The sequence below is a fragment of the Gorilla gorilla genome, chromosome 13, assembly GCF_029281585.2.
Source record: "Gorilla gorilla gorilla isolate KB3781 chromosome 13, NHGRI_mGorGor1-v2.1_pri, whole genome shotgun sequence".
Lineage (NCBI taxonomy): Eukaryota > Metazoa > Chordata > Mammalia > Primates > Hominidae > Gorilla > Gorilla gorilla.
The window spans coordinates 124,624,342-124,641,300 of NC_073237.2; the positions used below are offsets into that span (position 1 = coordinate 124,624,342).

Genomic DNA, 16,959 nt, shown 5'->3' on the forward strand with positions numbered 1-16,959 from the left:
CACCTCGGCCTCCCAGAGTGCTGGGATTACAGGCGTGAGCCACCGCACCTGGCCAATTTGTGATTTTCTTTCTTTCTTTCATCCTCTCCTCTCCTCTCCTCTCTTCTTTTCTTTTCTCTCACGGTTTTTCTCTGTCTTCTAGGCTGGAGTGCAGTGGTGCAATCTTGGCTCACTGCAGCCTCAACTTCCTGGGCTCAATCAATCCTCCCGCCTCAGCCTCCCAAGTAGCTGGGACTACAGGCACATGCCACCATGCCTAGCTAACTTTTGTATTTTTTGGTAGAGACAGGTCTCCCTATGTTGCCCAGGCTGGTCTTGAACTCCTAGGCTCAAGCAATCCTCCCACTTCCACCTCCCAAAGTGCTGGGATTACAGGTGTGAGCCACCATGCTCAGCTTTTGTCTTTCACTGATGGTAGGGACTATATTTATTATGGATACTAACCTCCTATATGTGCTGCAAGTACTTTTCTCCCAGCTTGCCCTGCGTTTTAAAACTTTGTGGTGTCTTTTCCGCTTGCCCACCAACCTATGTATCCTTGAAGGTCATGCTTCTCATCGATATCGAGCTGGCTTACATGAACACCAACCATGAGGACTTCATAGGCTTTGCCAAGTGAGTGCTCCCCCAGGCAAAAAGTGAGTGCTCCCTGGGCAGAGAAGGTAACGTGTGTGTGTGTGTGTGTGTGTGTGTGTGTGTGTGTGTGTGTGTGTGTGTGTGTGTGTGTGTGTGTGCAGGTCTGCTAGGTTAACCCTCTGGGTCCTGTGCCCACTAAGCAGTGGGCAGTAGAGCTGGGCCTCTTGAGAGAAGTTCTGAGACTCCTCCCCTCCCTCCCATTAGTGCTCAGCAGAGGAGCAACCAGATGAACAAGAAGAAGACTTCAGGGAACCAGGTGAGTGGGGCCCAGCACCCCAGCCCGAGGGATGGAGGGTGCCGGACGGACACCAGACTCTGAGAGCCCCCTCCCCTGAGGGGAAGGGTCCCATGGGGGCCAGGGACCTGTCAGCTGCCAGCCACAAGCCTCCCACTCTGCCTCAGTAACCCTCTCTCCTCTCTCCCCGATGCCTCTCGTGGTTGCTATGGTTACCTCTTTGCAGGATGAGATTCTGGTGAGTACCAGGACTGGGGCTCTCGGCTTGTGTAGTGAGGGGGCGGAGGGTCCATTGGCAGTGGGGATCTGCAGTGGGTAGGAGGGCACCCTTTGGCTGAAGCTGCTTGTACACACCAGCCCCTGGCATTTCACACCTGCCCTCAGGCCAGAGGCAGGCCCAGCCGCATCCACCCGTCCATCTGTGTGCACGAGCCAAGCACCTACTTCAGGCAGAGCTAGACCGTGTGGGGCTGGGTGGGTGAGAAGGCTGGGCCTGGCACGGAGTAGGTGCTCCTTAAACATCTGTTGGATGGATGGATGCACGTGAGCAAGACACATTTTTAAGAAGCTGATAGCCATCGCCTCCGGACTTGAATGAAGAGACGAATGAGAAGTCAAGAGAAGTCAAGAAGTCACTGCTCACCTGGCCTCCTGCTCTCTGTCCTTAGATGTCTGCGGAAACATCCCTCGTCAGAAGCGCTTGCTCAGTTGTACACATGAGCCCGAGGGTCCTCAGCTTTTCTTTCCATAGGTTCCAGAGGCCGTAGTTTCTTTGTAAGACTCTAGGTGTTTATGTGATTATTGGCTTAATGTCTATTTCCTTCCCAGGCCCCATAAGGGGAGGGCTGAGTCTGTCCCGTTTATCATTAAATCCTCAGCTCAAGCCCCTAGCCTGGCACGCAGTAGGTGCTCAACAGAATGAAGGGAGGAATGAATGTAGTATCAGGACAATTCAATTCAGCAAACACTAGCTGGTGCCTACACGGTGCTGGCCCCTGGACAGGACGTGGAGACCTGGGCCTGCTGGTAGGGCCCAGCTAAGGCCCCTGAGAGCTCCATGCAGGGTGGGAGTTGGGAGAGCAGGAGGTCCCTCGTGCAGGGCTGCAGAGAGGGCTTAGGATGAGCAGAGAGGAGTTCAGGGCTGGGTGTGGCCAAGGGGGAGGACAAAGACTACAAGTTAGGGTGGGGAGCAGGTGGCAAGATCTGCTGGTCACATCCTGGGACACAGTGGACTCAGTTCCAAAGACAGTGACAAGACCCTGTGGGGATCCTCGCCTGATCAGGAAGGGGTGAGAGAGGCAGCTGGTGGTCTCCCCTCAGCTCAGCTGCTGCTGGGCTGTGCAGCTTGGGTTCTCAGCGAGGTTCTCAGGGAACCAGAGAGGCATAAGGAGGGCTCCAGAAGCAAGCCTGGCCCCAGAGGGCTTTGCCACCAGCCCCAGGCCTCCTTGGGTCTTCTCTGGATGCTCAGAGAAGAAGCTGGGGAGGTCAGCATCCAGGAGGGAGCAGAAGCAGCTGCCTTATCCTCTCGGTCTGACCCATGACCAGTACCTGGCCAGTGACCCTACCCCTGAAGTAGAATCCACAGGCCCTGGACTGTGGCCATGGCTCTGGACAGTCCTGGGGACAGCTGCTTCCTGCCATGAAAAGGGACCTTAGCTTGTTACTCTAGGCACTTTGTGGCTCAGCCCTTGCCCCTGGGGACCTGGAGCCAAAGACCCTTAGAACCATACTATCATAGCTTTTATTTATTCATACTACAAATATGTATTGATCACTTACTATCTGCCAGGCCCTCTGCAAGGTGCTGGGATGTACTAGTGACCAACAGTTCATGATTTAGCAGGGGAGGCTGCATCCACAGATAATCACACACACGCACGCAGAGAAGTTAATTAAAAATCGAAGTCCTTGTCACAGAAGTCGACTTCAGGGAGTGATCAAAGATTCTTATGGGAATCCTGATTTATACTGGGGGACAGGAAGAGGCTGCCTGAGACTGTGAATCCTGAGCTGATACTCAAAGGCTGAGTAGGAATTTGCCAGGCAAAAAGGAAAAAGTGCTTTCTAGGCAGAGGCAGCAGCAGCAGCATGTGTAAAGTCAGAAACACATCTCAGAACAGATGAGACCTTAAGCTTCCAAGACTCGCAGTTGGCTTCCCCAATCGGCCCCATAAACTCTGCTTGCATACTTTTAGTGACAGGGAGCTCATCCCCTACCCAGGCCTCCAGTCCCTTACTCGGCCAGGTCTGCCTGTCAAAGGCTCTTTATCCTGAGCTGATCTCTGCCTTCCTCTGTCTTCCACTCTGTTCACTTGTGGTTCAAACCAAGGCAGGTCTGGCCCCCACCCTCCCTGACTGCCAGGCCTCTGAGAGCTGGGAGAGGGGTGGGGTTTCGAATGCCTCTCTTTGCCTACCCCATCCCCCATGGGGAGGCTCAGGCCCTGTCCACTGACCTCCTGCCCCATCACCTTCCAGGTCATCCGCAAGGGCTGGCTGACTATCAATAATATTGGCATCATGAAAGGGGGCTCCAAGGAGTACTGGTTTGTGCTGACTGCTGAGAATCTGTCCTGGTACAAGGATGATGAGGTGAGTCAAGGGCCAGTGGTCATCAAGGGGTTGGGCTGGTGGACAGAGTCAGGCTTAGACCCTCCCATTGGCTTGGAGTGGGCTAGACCATGGAATAGGGTTTTAAAATGTCTCGTCAAAGATCCGTGGGCAGGCTGGGCATGGTGGCTCACACCTATAATCCCAGCACTTTGGGAGGCCGAGGCAGGTGGATCACCTGCGGTCAGGAGTCCAAGAGCAGCCCGGCCAAAATGGTGAAACCCCATCTCTACTAAAAATACAAAAATTAACCAGGTGTGTTGGCGGGCGCCTATAATCCCAGCTACTAGGGAGGCTGAGACACAAGAATGCCTTGAACCCGGGAGGCGGAGGTTGCAGTGAGCCAAGATTGCACCATTGCACTCCAGCCTGGGCAACAGAGTGAGACTCCATCTCAAAAAAAAAGGATCCACAGGTGGAGTTGGGATGCAAGGATCCAAGGCAGGTGACCCTCGGGGTTCAGGGGGAGGCACCCTCTCACCCAGGTTGGAAGGAGAAGGTAGCTTGGCAGGACTGAGGAGCCTGGGGCTAAGCGCCCTGGGGAGGGTGGGCAGGGGCCTTGGGTGCCCCTCCCTGACCCTGCGGCCCAGCAGCCTTCCTGTTTTCCCGCTGCAGGGCGTGCCGCCTCCTCTGTGGCCCCCACAGGCCCATGACACACACAAGTCCAGCTGCCAGACACCCGGTTAACCCCTGCACCCCAGTCCCCTAGACCCCTGCAGTCCAAGGGAAATGACCAGGGTGCCCTCAGGCTGAGGGGCAAGGAGTGTGGGGGCCCTGCCGAGGTGCCACAAAAAACCCCTCCCCGCCCACTAGGGTGCACAGAAGCCCCTGCCACCTCCTTCCCCTGTTGCTGGTCTCCTTTAAGAATGAGTCTATTTGGCTTTCACATCTGGATTCCAGAGGTGACCAGAGAGAATGGGGAGGGCTGGGGGTGGGCTTGTGGTAATGAACTCCAGCTGGCCAAGGAGTGGGGGAAGGGACCCTCTTCTTCCTGAGGGGGCTGTTGGAGGCTACAGCATCCTCAACGGGGGAGCGGGGCTCTGGGTGGGGCCTGTGATTTTGGCCTCCAAGCCCCCTCCCAGGTCCCTGTCTCCTCCAAGTTTGTCCTGGGCAGGGGCCCCAACTCTCCACCTTGGGAGGGGCCTTCTGTCGTCACTGGCGGGGGCGCCAAGCCATCTGGACCTCATTACCCCAACCCTGGCCTCCCCCACCATGGGGGCCCCTGGAAGGGATGGAGTGTGCAGTGGCATGGGGTGCGGGTGGGGGGTGGCTTCCCGCCGGTCTCTCTGCAGGCTCCCTAGATGCCCCCATGGGTTTGGGGTCTCCCATGTTGAGGTTCCTTACTCAGGGCCAGGGAGACCATGTGACCTGGGGCTGAGGGCCTGAGACCGGGTGACACTGTGGGGGAGGGGCACATGCCACTGAGGGGGTCCCCTGATCTCATGCCTGAGCCTGTAGGCCTTTCTGGAGCTTTTGTGTACATCTGAGTTAAGTCGTGTGCGAAAACAGCTCTGAGAATCGTATGTGGGGAGATGGGAGTGAGCTGTGGGCTGTGGGTGCTGGGAGGCGGGGTGTGTTTGTGTGTGTGTGTGTGTGGCTCGTGGGTCTGGTGTGTGGGTGTTTTTTAGGAGTGTGATTGGGGTATAAGCATCTAGGTGTGTTTGGAATATGTGGTCTGCATTTGCATCTGGGGGTGAAATCTGTGTGCCTGGGGAGTGACTCTGGGCACTTGCCTGTGCTTGGGGTGTAAATGCAGGTGTGTGTGGGGAGGGGGCTCTAGGAGGGAGGGTGTGAATATGGGGTGTTTGAGAATCTGTGTATGTCTTTGGGATGTGAGGATGGGGGGAGCAGTTGTGAGGGTGTGTATGGGTGTGTGTGCATGCACTTGTGTGTGTCCGTGTGGGACATGGGTGTGAGATTGAAAGTGTGGGGGTGCTCATGTGTGTGAGTTCTCGGGCTGTGAGTGTCAAGGTGCGTGTGTGTTGAATGTGAGTGGATTCTTGCACTAGGACCACTGGGGATGTGGAGGTGGTCCAGGCTGGTGGGAGAGTGGTCTGTACTTCTCTACTCAACCACCAGCCCTCAGGTTTTGGGGTGAGGGAGGCTCTTTGGGCAGACCGGCGGCTGCCCACATCCCCAGTCCCCATTGACCCCCCCATCCTCTCAGTCTTCCTCGGCCACCCTTCCCCCATCACTGCTACCCCCAACCAGTCCCACAGCAGGGTGGCACCCCCATCCATCTGTGCCTCTTCCCAGCCCGCCCTGCCCTGTGCCCCAACCCCCTGGCTCCAGGCTCCGGTTCTGGGATGGCAGGCAGGGGTCGGTCCAGCTCTCCAGTGGCGGCGGTGCCGAGGGTCTAACCCAGCCCAGCCTAACCAATGTGCAGACTACTGTACAATTTGGGAGTCCTGAACAGATAGTCTAAACACTGGGTAGACGGAGTGGAGGTGTCCTCTGGTCCATCCAGGCAGCAGTGTCTGTCCATCCGGTGGGCGCTTCAGCCCCATCCCCTGGAGATCCGAGAACCCCCCAACCCCAGCCTGTGTCCCCCTAGCCCCAGACCAGCCAGCCCGTGGTCCCCTCTCTGCTCCCAACTCCCCTTCTGCCTCCTTTGACGTGGCAGGGGTGAGCGGGAGCTGAGGCTGAGAAGGAGGGGCCTGAGGAGGGGGCCGGCCGGCAGGAAGGGAGGGGTGGGGGGAGGAGGCCGCTCCTACCTAGTGTCCAACCCCGAAGCGCAGGGCGGGTGGTGGCGGGGCCTCTCTCGAACGGTTCCAGATGTTCCCTGGCCGTGTGTGCAACTTCCTCCTCTCCTCCCCCAGCCGCCCTCTGGGGCTCCCGGCCACCCGCCTGGCATAAAGAGGGCTTTATGTGGCTGCATGGGCCAGGGGGGCGTTGGGGGCAGAGAGGGGTGGGCGGGATGATGCCAGGACGGGGGAGCAAGGTCCCCCTAAACCCAGCCCCCCACCTGAGATCCTAGGCAAGGCTCCTGCCCAACCTCTTTGAGTCCCCGAGGCCCACACAGACGACCCCCGTGAACAAGTAGGGCATGGGTGACAAAAACCCCTCCCCTCTCCCAGAGCCCCATCCTGGGGTACCTCCTCCCCAGATCCCTGAACCCCTCCCCTGGGACACAGCAGCCTACATACACATGTGCCCACACCGAGCACACACATGGGCCTAGCACCCCACACGCCTGTGCACAGATACACATAACTCCTCCCAGACAGCTCTAGATAAATCAAACACACAGCCCATTGTACCACGGTGTGCAGGTAAGATGTGTACCCCAGTAGAAGTCCACAGGCATGGCTCTGCAAACATGTAGGCTCGCACAATTGCCACACACATCCACAAAGTGTGCACACATCCACACTGAGATGCAGACACACTGACACTGACACATGGTTCATGCTGGGCACCTCCCCGATACACATGTGCACACACACACAATAGGTGATAGGATATGTACTTGGGCTTGCATGTGTTGGCACAAACACACAACTACACACATGTTGCACACACAGGCACACCATCTCCAGGCTTGTGCTGGCTGCCTTATTGCTAACACATGGGGAGCTTGGGGGAGTGGGCTGAGCCGGCCCTTTGAAGCCGCCGGGTCTGGTGGCCCCCCTTCCTGGTCTCTGCAGTCAGGAAATGAAGTCAGAGGCGGCCAGGCCGGGGGCGAGAGAGGCCTGAGTGTGCGGTCCCTGCCTGAGGCTGGCCTGGCTTGTATCCAGGACTTGCCTGGGGAGGGCTTGTGGGAGCCACTCTCAGCCTCCCCACCCCTCACCAGCCCCCTGGCCTCCGGCATATATGCAGAGCTGGTGGGACTGGCTCTGTGGGGGTCGGCGGTGCCCAGGAGGCCTACGGTCCGTGGCCAGGCTTTTATCTAGCTGCACCTTCGCAGTGGGAGGGGTCTGATGCTTAGAAGCCCTGGGCCAGTCAGGGGGACTCTTAGAGAGTGAGGTGTGGCAGAGAACAGTGCCAACCTCACCCCATTGCTCCTACCTGCACCCACAGGAGAAAGAGAAGAAATACATGCTGTCTGTGGACAACCTCAAGCTGCGGGACGTGGAGAAGGGCTTTATGTCGAGCAAGCACATCTTTGCCCTCTTTAACACGGAGCAGAGGTGACTGCCTGCCCCTGGCTGTGGCTGCTGCAGCCCCAAAACCACCCTCACTGAGTAGAAGCTGGGTACAGGGATCCAGGGAGGAGAGGAACCTCCCCTAGGCCCCACAGCAAGCCATCCACTGACAGATGCTTATTGAGTTCCTGCTTTGAGCTAGACATCATGTCAAGATCTCCCATCTCCTCCCCTTCCCTTCCCTCCTCCTTCCCTCCCTCTTTTCCTTCCTCCCTTCCTTCCATCCTCCCTCCTTTCCTCCCTCCCTCCCTCCCTTTTTTCTTCCCTCCTTCCTCCCTCCCTCCCTTCCTCCCTTCCTTCCATTCTCCCCTTCCCTCCCTCCCTCCATCCCTTCCTCCCTTCCATAGTCACTGGTATAGTGCATGCTCTTCATGAGACACTCTGCCAGGCACTGGAGCCAAAGGGCCCTAGTCAGGCCTGGTCCTCTTCTCCTGCTCTCTTTCCTATAGGGTGGTGGCAGTACTAGTCCTCTTCCTTCCTGACCCAAGGCTGACTCTAGTGGGCCCTCTGCTACTCAGAGATGAGGGTTCAGTCCAGCTGCCATCAGAGGGGTCCTTAGAGAGCCACGGAGAAAGCTGGTGGGATCTGGGCCCCAAGCTAGAGACTTCACTGACTATGGTTGTCCTCTTGTCAAAGGTCCAGTCCCCTTCTAAGCATTTTACCACTCACTTCACTGAATCCTCAGTGACCCAAGGAGGCAGGAATTATTATTAACCCATCTTCCCAGTGAGGAAACTGAGGCTGAGAGAGAGGAAGGGGCTTGCACAGGGTCACACAGCTGGGAAATGAGCTGGCCTCAGGCATGTTGACCCCGAAGTCTGGGCATGCCCTTAACCCCCAGGGAGGGTCAGACTTTGCCCATCTGCCCTCACCGCCTGCCCTGTCTTGCAGGAATGTCTACAAGGATTATCGGCAGCTGGAGCTGGCCTGTGAGACACAGGAGGAGGTGGACAGCTGGAAGGCCTCCTTCCTGAGGGCTGGCGTGTACCCTGAGCGTGTTGGGGTGAGTGGCAGGGCAAGGAGAGGAGGGGCAAGCATGATCCTAGGGCCCCTGGGGCACCATCCTCAGTGATGCCAAGTCATGCCATGTTTCCAAGCCCTTATTTGGCTCAGAAATAATAGGAATCCTCCCCCCTACCCACTCTGGGGGTGGGAACAGAGATAAGTCTCCTGGTCTTCCCATCCTTCTCCAGTGGCAGTTTTGTGTCTCTGTCTCTGTTGCAGATGGCATTTCCTGCATCCCCTTTCTATGATGGTAGTTTCTTGTGACTGCCTTCTCTTTTCTCCCCTATTTCACTGTGGCGATGTCTAGAGTAGCCTGAGAGTTGGGGTGCAGTGTCCCAGGTTCACTCAATCTCTCCCCTTTTCCTCTCTGTGTTTCCTTCGGCTGTGCTCCCTGGTGGTGGCGGCGGTGGCAATATTGGTGTGTGGGCCTCCCAGGACAAAGAGAAAGTGAGTGTGCCCTTCTCTTGCCTCCTGCCAGGCATCTGCAGCCTGGCACCAGCTCCAGCCAGGTTTTCAAGCAAGGGACCTGGAGATGTTCTTTTCTAATTTCTGGATTGGGGCCAGGCGCAGTGGCTCACACCTGTAAACCCAACACTTTGGGAGGCCGAGGTGGGCGGATCACGAGGTCAGGAGTTCGAGACCAGCCTGGCCAACACGGTGAAACCCCATCTCTACTAAAAATACAAAAATTAGCCAGGCATGGTGGTGCGCGCCTGTAATCCCAGCTACTCAGGAGGCTGAGGCAGGAGAATCGCTTGAACCCAGGAGGAGGTTGCAATGAGCCAATACAGCACCACTGCACTCCAGCCTGGGTGACAAAGCAAGACTCTTTCTCAAAATAATAATAATAATAATTTCTGGATTGGGAAATTGAGGCAAATTCTAGGCACTAGAGTCAGAACCAAGACAAGGCTGAATCAGGGGAGTCTAGGGTCCTGAGAGGCACAGGGATGCGGAGCCGGGTATGTATCCAGGCCAGTCGCTTCTCTCTGTGCCTCAATGTTCTGGGTACCCTTGGAGGGGCTGAGATCCTGGGGATGCCTGGAGCCTGGCTGCATGGCCTGGCCACCTGATGCCCTTGTGTTCTCCATGGCAGGCCAGCGAGACCGAGGAGAATGGCTCCGACAGCTTCATGCATTCCATGGACCCACAGCTGGAACGGCAAGTGGAGACCATCCGGAATCTTGTGGACTCATACATGGCCATTGTCAACAAGACCGTGAGGGACCTCATGCCCAAGACCATCATGCACCTCATGATTAACAATGTGCGTGCTCCACTGCATGGGGGTAGGGAAATCCTGTGGCACTGGGGATGCAGGTGGCCATGTTGGCCTGGGGGAGATGCCAACCAGCCCTATGGGACCAGGTCCAGGGAGGGAGGCACGGTCCAGACCAGAGCTGTCCAACAGAAATATAATGAGGGGCTGGGCGCGGTGGCTCACACCTGTAATCCCAGCACTTTGGGAGGCCAAGGCAGGTGGATCACGTGAGGTCAGGAGTTTAAGACCAGCCTGGCCAACATGGTGAAACCCCATCTCTACTAAAAATAGAAAAATTAGCCAGGTGTGGTAGCGTGAACCTGTAATTGCAGCTACTCGGGAGGCTGAGGCAGGAGAATCACTTGAACCCAGGAGGCGGAGGTTGCAGTGAACCGAGATCCTGCCCCTGCACTCCAGCCTGGCCGACAGAGCGAGACTCCATCTCAAAAAAAAAAAAAAAGAAGAAATACAATGAGGGGCTGTGCACGGTGGCTCATGCCTGTAATCCCAGCACTTTGGGAGGACAAGGCAGGAGGATCACTTGAGCCCAGGAGTTCAAGACCAGCTTGGGCAACACAGTGAGACCTTGTCTCTACACAAAAATTTTAAAGAATAGCGGGGGTTGGCCGGGCGCGGTAGTTCATGCCTGTAATCCCAGCACTTTGGGAAGCCGAGGTGCGCAGATCACCTGAAGTTGGGAGTTTGAGACCAGCCTGACCAACATGGAGAAACCCCATCTCTATTAAAAATACAAAATTAGCCGGGCGTGGTGGCACATGCCTGTAATCCCAGCTACTCAGGAGGCTGAGGCAGGAGAATTGCTTGAACCCGGGAGGCGGAGGTTGCGGTGAGCTGAGATTGTGCCATTACACTCCAGCATGGGTAACAAGAGTGAAACTCCGTCTCAAAAAAAAAAAAAAAAGAATAGCTGGGGTTGGTGGTAGCACGTACCTGTAGTCCTAGCTACTGGAGAGGCTGACATTGGAAGATAACTTTGAGCCCAGGAGGTTGAGGCTACAGTGAGTGGTAATCTCCCCACTGTACTCCAGCCTGGTGAAAGAGCGAGACCCTATCTCCAGAAAAAAACAAAAAACAAAAACTGAGTAGACAAGAGTTCTGGTGGCATGATAGGTCCTAAGTCCCCTCCCGGTTCTGTGACCTTGGTCAGATGACTTTTCCTGTGGACCTCAGTGTCCTCATCTGAGTGAGAAAAGCGCGGTGGGGAGGCGAATCTTCCAGTCTACGCAGTGTAGGAGCCGCGTCTGAAAAGCCACACCAGCTCACAGTCCCAGCAGGGCCCGGTGGGGCGGCCAGGGCGGCACAGGCATCAGGTCCCCACCTCCTTCCCTCTTTGCCTACTCGCAGACCAAGGAGTTCATCTTCTCGGAGCTGCTGGCCAACCTGTACTCGTGTGGGGACCAGAACACGCTGATGGAGGAGTCGGCGGAGCAGGCACAGCGGCGCGACGAGATGCTGCGCATGTACCACGCGCTGAAGGAGGCGCTCAGCATCATCGGCGACATCAACACGACCACCGTCAGCACGCCCATGCCCCCGCCCGTGGACGACTCCTGGCTGCAGGTGCAGAGCGTACCGGCCGGACGCAGGTACCAGGGCCGGCCCCCACGGCCCCAAAGCCCCCCAGCCCGGGGCCCGCGGGAGGAGTGCCGGGACCGGGCAGTGGCGCGCCCGCGTCACCGGGGTGGCTCCCACCTGGAGCGAGGGGCGGAGCTTAGAGAGGGCGGGGCTTGTCGCGGGGCGGGGCTTGCCGTGGAGAGCTGGCTGCAAGGCTGGGTGGAGCTGGGACGTTGGCGCCGCTGGGGGCGGGGCTTAAGCTCCGGCGACCGCCTTAGGGGTGCGGCAGGGAGGGGCTTGCGTGCATGGGCGTGGCCAGCACTGGGCTGGGGCGGGGCCTCTGGGTGGGCGGAGCTGCTCATCTCGCCTCTCCTTGTTCCTCGCTCCCTGTCGCCCTCAGGTCGCCCACGTCCAGCCCCACGCCGCAGCGCCGAGCCCCCGCCGTGCCCCCAGCCCGGCCCGGGTCGCGGGGCCCTGCTCCTGGGCCTCCGCCTGCTGGGTCCGCCCTGGGGGGAGCGCCCCCCGTGCCCTCCAGGCCGGGGGCTTCCCCTGACCCTTTCGGCCCTCCCCCTCAGGTGCCCTCGCGCCCCAACCGCGCCCCGCCCGGGGTCCCCAGGTGAGTAGGGGCTGAATGCGGCTGGAGAGGCTGCCGGACGGGCGTGGCCGGGAGGGAAATGGGGCTGGATTCCAGAGCATCGGACCTGGCCGCCAGAACCGGCCGTTTCCATCCCAGGCAATCGGACTCTGGGTGCCGGAGCCACGCCACGTGTGGCCGAGGGCTGGCGGAGCCTGCCCCCGAGGGAGCGCTGAGTCCCGGAGGTGGTCGTTTCTGGGGAGGGGGCTGTGGGGCTCGTCCCACCTGCCCCCTTCTTTCCAGCACTTGCATGGCGCTTCCCTCTATTTTCACTCTTGGCGGCCGCCCACACGTTGCATTCCTCCTCCTTTCTTCTTCTTGCTGTCCTCCATCCTCCATTCCGTCCGATTCCTCTCCCAGCCCCTGGGGAGCCTACCTTAGGTCTGAGTCTGAACCCAGATCTGCTCTGAGTGTGTGGATTTCCTTCAGCTACCCTGATGTCCCCACTTCCCAGCCTTGACTCCTTTGAGCCATCCCAGGGGGTGTCCAGCCACTGGCCCACAGGAGCAGAGGCCAGGCTGTGACTGTGTGACTAGAAAGGTGTGTGATGTGTGTGTGGGCGTGCACACGAGTGTGAGAGTGTAAGCATGGCACCCAGGCCCGGGCTAGGACAGGAGCAGCTGGGGAAGCAGCCTGGGGCCGTGGGCAATCTGATGGCTTTTTTCCTCCCCCCCCGCACCCCGACTTCTGGCCCTACCCAGTCTAAACCAATGTGGTAGGGGTGGTGGCAGGGGCAGGGATGGGAGTGGCTGAAGCCTGCTTCATTCCCAAGGATTTCTAGGGAAAAGCTTTCTACTACATCCTTTGGCTTGACCTTCTTGACCCATGACTCTCTTTCAAGGAAGTTCACTCCAATTCCCAGTCTGCCCTGTTTCCACTGGCCACATTCTCTAAGGAAGAACACAGCAGAACAATAGCATCTGTTTTGTTTCTGCATGGCTGGAGGGTAGGGCTGTCGGTCTAGCACCCATAAACCAAAATGAGGCAGGGATTGGGGCTTGCCCTATGATGCTCTGATGACCAAAGCAGATGCGTAGAGGCAAGCAGCATGGTATTGGGCAAGAGGACTGGACTGGGAGTCCAGAGATGCTGCTTCACCCTGGGCCTTTAGACACATCTCTTTCCCTCCCAGAGCCTCAGCATCCCTTCTATCAAATGATGACATTCTGCCTTTTTCCCAGGGTGGTTGTGGGGATCGAGGGAGACAGTGGCTATAGGGATGCTGTGTTAACTGCAGATGCAGCCGTAGGAGCACTTTGCTAACTGCCAACGTGAGTTCAGATTCTTCAGGGTATTTGGCACCCAGGTCTATGGTGCGGTGTGAGATCTGTGATGTAAGGTTTGATGCCTGCCCCAACTCCAGTCTTGCTAACACACATGAAACATTTGGCAAATCATGACCCTACCTTGGGGAAAAGAGCAGTCTGGGAGAGCTTCTTCAAGGCAACCTGACTTCAGTGCAGTCTGAGGCATGGCTGAGATAGGCTTATGTGGCAAGGAATCAGGAGGGTATCTGGGTCAAGAGCTGCAGTGTGGGCAGAGGTGTAGTGTGGGCTGCAACGAGGACAGCCACTGGACAAAGCAGAGAACAGAGACAGAATGAGGAAGAGCTCTGTGGGCAGGGTGGGGCATAAGGTGGAGAACCTTCAAAGTCTGAAAAGTTTGACTTGTTGGGGCTCGATGCTGTGGGCAGTAGGGAACCACAGAAGGCTCTTAGGTGGAGAAATGACAGCTGGACGTTAGCGAGCAAGCCCTGTCTCCACGAGCAGCACGGGTGGCCCTCTAAGCACACCAGGCACGAGTGTGCAGGGAGCTGGTGCAAATGCCTCTGTGTGCGGGTGAGCTTCTGTGTTGTGACTCTGCCCACACGTGTGCTTCAGTGTGCTGAGTGGCTGCATGCCCCAGATCCATGCTGCACGCGCCGCCGGCCAGTGAGGGTGCTGGGCACTGGGAGGTGGCGGGGAAGGAGGCGTATGTGTGTTGTTTGTGGGCATGTGTGTTAGCGTGTGCATGTGGGCCATGGGGCCTCACAGCATGTGTGTGCACGCCCGGGCGTGTGCGTGTGTGTGTCCCCCACCCCCAGGCCTGCCCCACCCGTGCGTGTGAACTGCCATGTTGATTTCGTGCTGTCTTTCAGAATCACTATCAGTGACCCCTGAGGAGCGTCAGCCATGGCAGGTACATGCCTCACCGCCTGCTGCATGAACGGTGTGTCTGCCCCGCTGCACTAGCTCCACACGGGGCACGCACCTGGGACCTCAGAGCCAGGCTCCCCGCCCCTCCCTTCTGCAGCTGCAGACTTGCTCTTTCCTCTTTCTGTCCTTGTGCCGCTGGCTCTCTCACCTCCCTTCCCTGCGAGCCTCGGGACTCAGTGCCACTGCCCAAGGCCTCCATGGCTGAGCCTGGAGGCTCTTGGAACAGGCTCCGCGCCCAAGCTGGCAGACACGGGTGCTCTCTGGAGCCGTCAGAGAGGGCAGAGAGTTCGTGGTTTATGGTGTAAAGGCTGGGAGCTTGGAGGGGGTTGTGTGTGGGGCTGGACTCTGAGGCGGCCAGAGGCCTAGGAACGTCATCCTGGGCACACCGTGCCTGGTGTGCAGTCTGAGTCATGCTCCCTGGGTAGGGCATCCAGCTCCCAGCCTGGGAGTGCTGAGAGCCAAATCCACCGTAGAGCAGCGGTGATAGTCAGGGTCCCACCTCCTCTATCTGCTGGCAATCCAGTGGTGACCTAGGGTAAAAGCTTGAGAGTCCCATACACACGGTCATCCCACGACATACCTCACAGGCCAGGCAGGGACACACAGCCCCCTTCCCTCCCTCCCAGGTACCGTCATAGCTGCTAGTGTGACTGAAGGCAGTGTCCCTGGCCCCAGCTGAAGCACCGTAGCGAGCCAGCGGGCTCACGCACCTTGGCCTGTTGCTCCTAGGGTCACTTGTGCCATTCAGCCAAGGGGACGACCTTGCCTGCTGGCCCAGCTGAGCTCCGCCCAGTGAGCCCACTCCCCATTCTCCTGCCACTGACTCTCGCTCTTCTGCTTTTCCCAGCAGGAAGGGCCCAGCCTCACCTACGCGACCTGCAGCCCCCCGACCAGCTGAGGCTCCCCTCTTAGACTTATAAGTCTATGGCCACTGGCATCCGGCTGCCTGCCCTCCCTGCCTCCCCCAGGGTCCCTTCAGAGGGTCCTGGGTTTTCTGAACACCCAGAGGGGCCTCCGGCGCTCCCTCCAGCCATCCCTTTTAGTTTCACCCTCCTGGTTCAAGCAGTGTTCTTTCTCTATCAGGCCTGGTGGCTGTTGCATGGGGCTCCCCAAGGCAAGGGGTGGCCCCAGGCCAGTGGGTTGGAAGACAGGGTGACCAGAGAAGAGGGAAGCCCGAGGGGGCCGAGCATCAGCCTGAACTGCGGGTGCCCTGCCTGGGTGCCGTGTGAGAGGCCAGCGTGTGTGGGGTGGGGAGGGCCGCCACAGCCTCCAGGCGCTATCTGTGAAGCTACGGCTCCTCCCTCCATCTTCCTCCCCTTTCCCTTCCAGCCCCTCTTTTCCAGGAACCTTGCCACACCCACACCTGCACCCTCCCCTCCCCGGCCCTCCCACCACTGCTGCGGCGCGGCCGGGGTGTGCTGCGCTTGCCTTACCAGCTCTCTCCTTGCTTTTCTCTCCCGTTTTCTCTCTGCTTTCTCTCCAACTGCCAGCCGATCGGGTCAGGCAAGTCCATCCCGTCCTGAGAGCCCCAGGCCCCCCTTCGACCTCTAAACAGATCCCTCCTCTTCTCGGAGACCTCCCTTTCCAAGCCTGCCTGGACGGCTGTTCTGTGACTTGACAGTGGCTCCCCCAGCCCCAAAGCCAGCCCCTTTCATCTGTGACTTAATCTGTTGTAGTGGTGAGCTGATACATTCAGGTGTGACCGTTGGTGAAAACTTGTGCCCCTTCTGTGGTATGTCCTTGCCCTGTTCTATAAATATCTATAAATACTCATATATATACACACCTACACATGGCCAACCACCTCGCCTCTAGCGCTGGAAATCAGTCACTGTGCTATCCTTGTGGAGTCTTGTGGCCCAACTACAAGAGAACGCTGTCCCCCGACATCCCACTCCAAAGTGTGCCACCTCCAGTGAGCCTCCTTGTCATGCCCGGCCTGTGGACAGCCAGCCCCCGCCATCCCTCCCACCCCCTACCAAGCATGGGGGTGCTGTGCAGGCAGCCGTGTGGCCTGACAGTCTCTACCAGTCCTGCTGTCCCTCGGCTGAGAATAAAACCCATTTCTGGATGATGGGGAATGTCTCCTCTGCTGGTTGTGTCCTCTCTGGAGCTCAGGGGAGGGGAAGGGCTAAGCCATTACTAGGGTGCTGCTGGGGGTGGTGAAAAGACCACATCTTTTCCAAGGGACATTTTTCCTGGAAAGCCCCTGGAGCTTAGCTGGCTCTCATCCTGTGAAGCGGGCTCTGGCCACTAGGGGGCAGGGCCATTAACTCAGCCTGGAGGGAGCCGGCAGGGCGGCCGGCATTCTGGAGGGACAAGACAGAACAGGCCACCAGGCTCAGGCAGGCGAGGGAGGCAGGGGGACAGAATGGAAGACACCTGGGCTGGATGGAAGTCAGTGCCCTTGGGTGCTGGCATCCTGTCTTCCTGGCCACCGCTAGATCAGGCTTCTGAGCCTGTTGGCCATCGGGGCCAAACTGTTCCCATAGGTACCATGGTAGTCCCCGTGTAATCCCTGAGATGTCACCAGGCAGCATACAGGTAACAGGCCTGGAAGGTCCCAACAGCCCAGCTGCACATGCTCAGACACTCTGGGGCTCCCTGTTCAGTGGCACAAACTCCAGGACCCAGTGAGAGAAACAGGAACACATCAGGCAGAGCAG

The 16,959-nt window shown here is 58.2% G+C and overlaps 1 protein-coding gene across 22 annotated transcripts in view; it reads left to right on the forward strand.

Moving 5' to 3' along the window:
- DNM1 (dynamin 1) overlaps positions 1-16,367 on the forward strand; it is a 52,776-nt gene extending 36,409 nt beyond the window's left edge. For 2 of the 22 annotated variants that reach the window (XM_031014265.3, XM_031014261.3), the window contains exons 12-23: positions 545-615; positions 841-892; positions 1,098-1,109; positions 3,347-3,460; positions 7,499-7,608; positions 8,515-8,626; positions 9,064-9,075; positions 9,725-9,895; positions 11,255-11,496; positions 11,865-12,080; positions 14,236-14,276; positions 15,784-16,367. In XM_031014265.3, coding sequence (XP_030870125.1) covers positions 545-615; positions 841-892; positions 1,098-1,109; positions 3,347-3,460; positions 7,499-7,608; positions 8,515-8,626; positions 9,064-9,075; positions 9,725-9,895; positions 11,255-11,496; positions 11,865-12,080; positions 14,236-14,257 — 1,134 coding nt within the window. In that variant the 3' untranslated portion in view covers positions 14,258-14,276; positions 15,784-16,367. Of the gene's footprint in view, positions 1-544; positions 616-840; positions 893-1,097; positions 1,110-3,346; positions 3,461-7,498; positions 7,609-8,514; positions 8,627-9,063; positions 9,076-9,724; positions 9,896-11,254; positions 11,497-11,864; positions 12,081-13,518; positions 13,521-14,235; positions 14,307-15,140 lie in introns of all 22 variants that reach the window. The other 20 variants (XM_031014257.3, XM_031014256.3, XM_031014259.3 and 17 more) reach the window with 17 other exon arrangements.
- Positions 16,368-16,959: the final 592 nt, after the last annotated feature.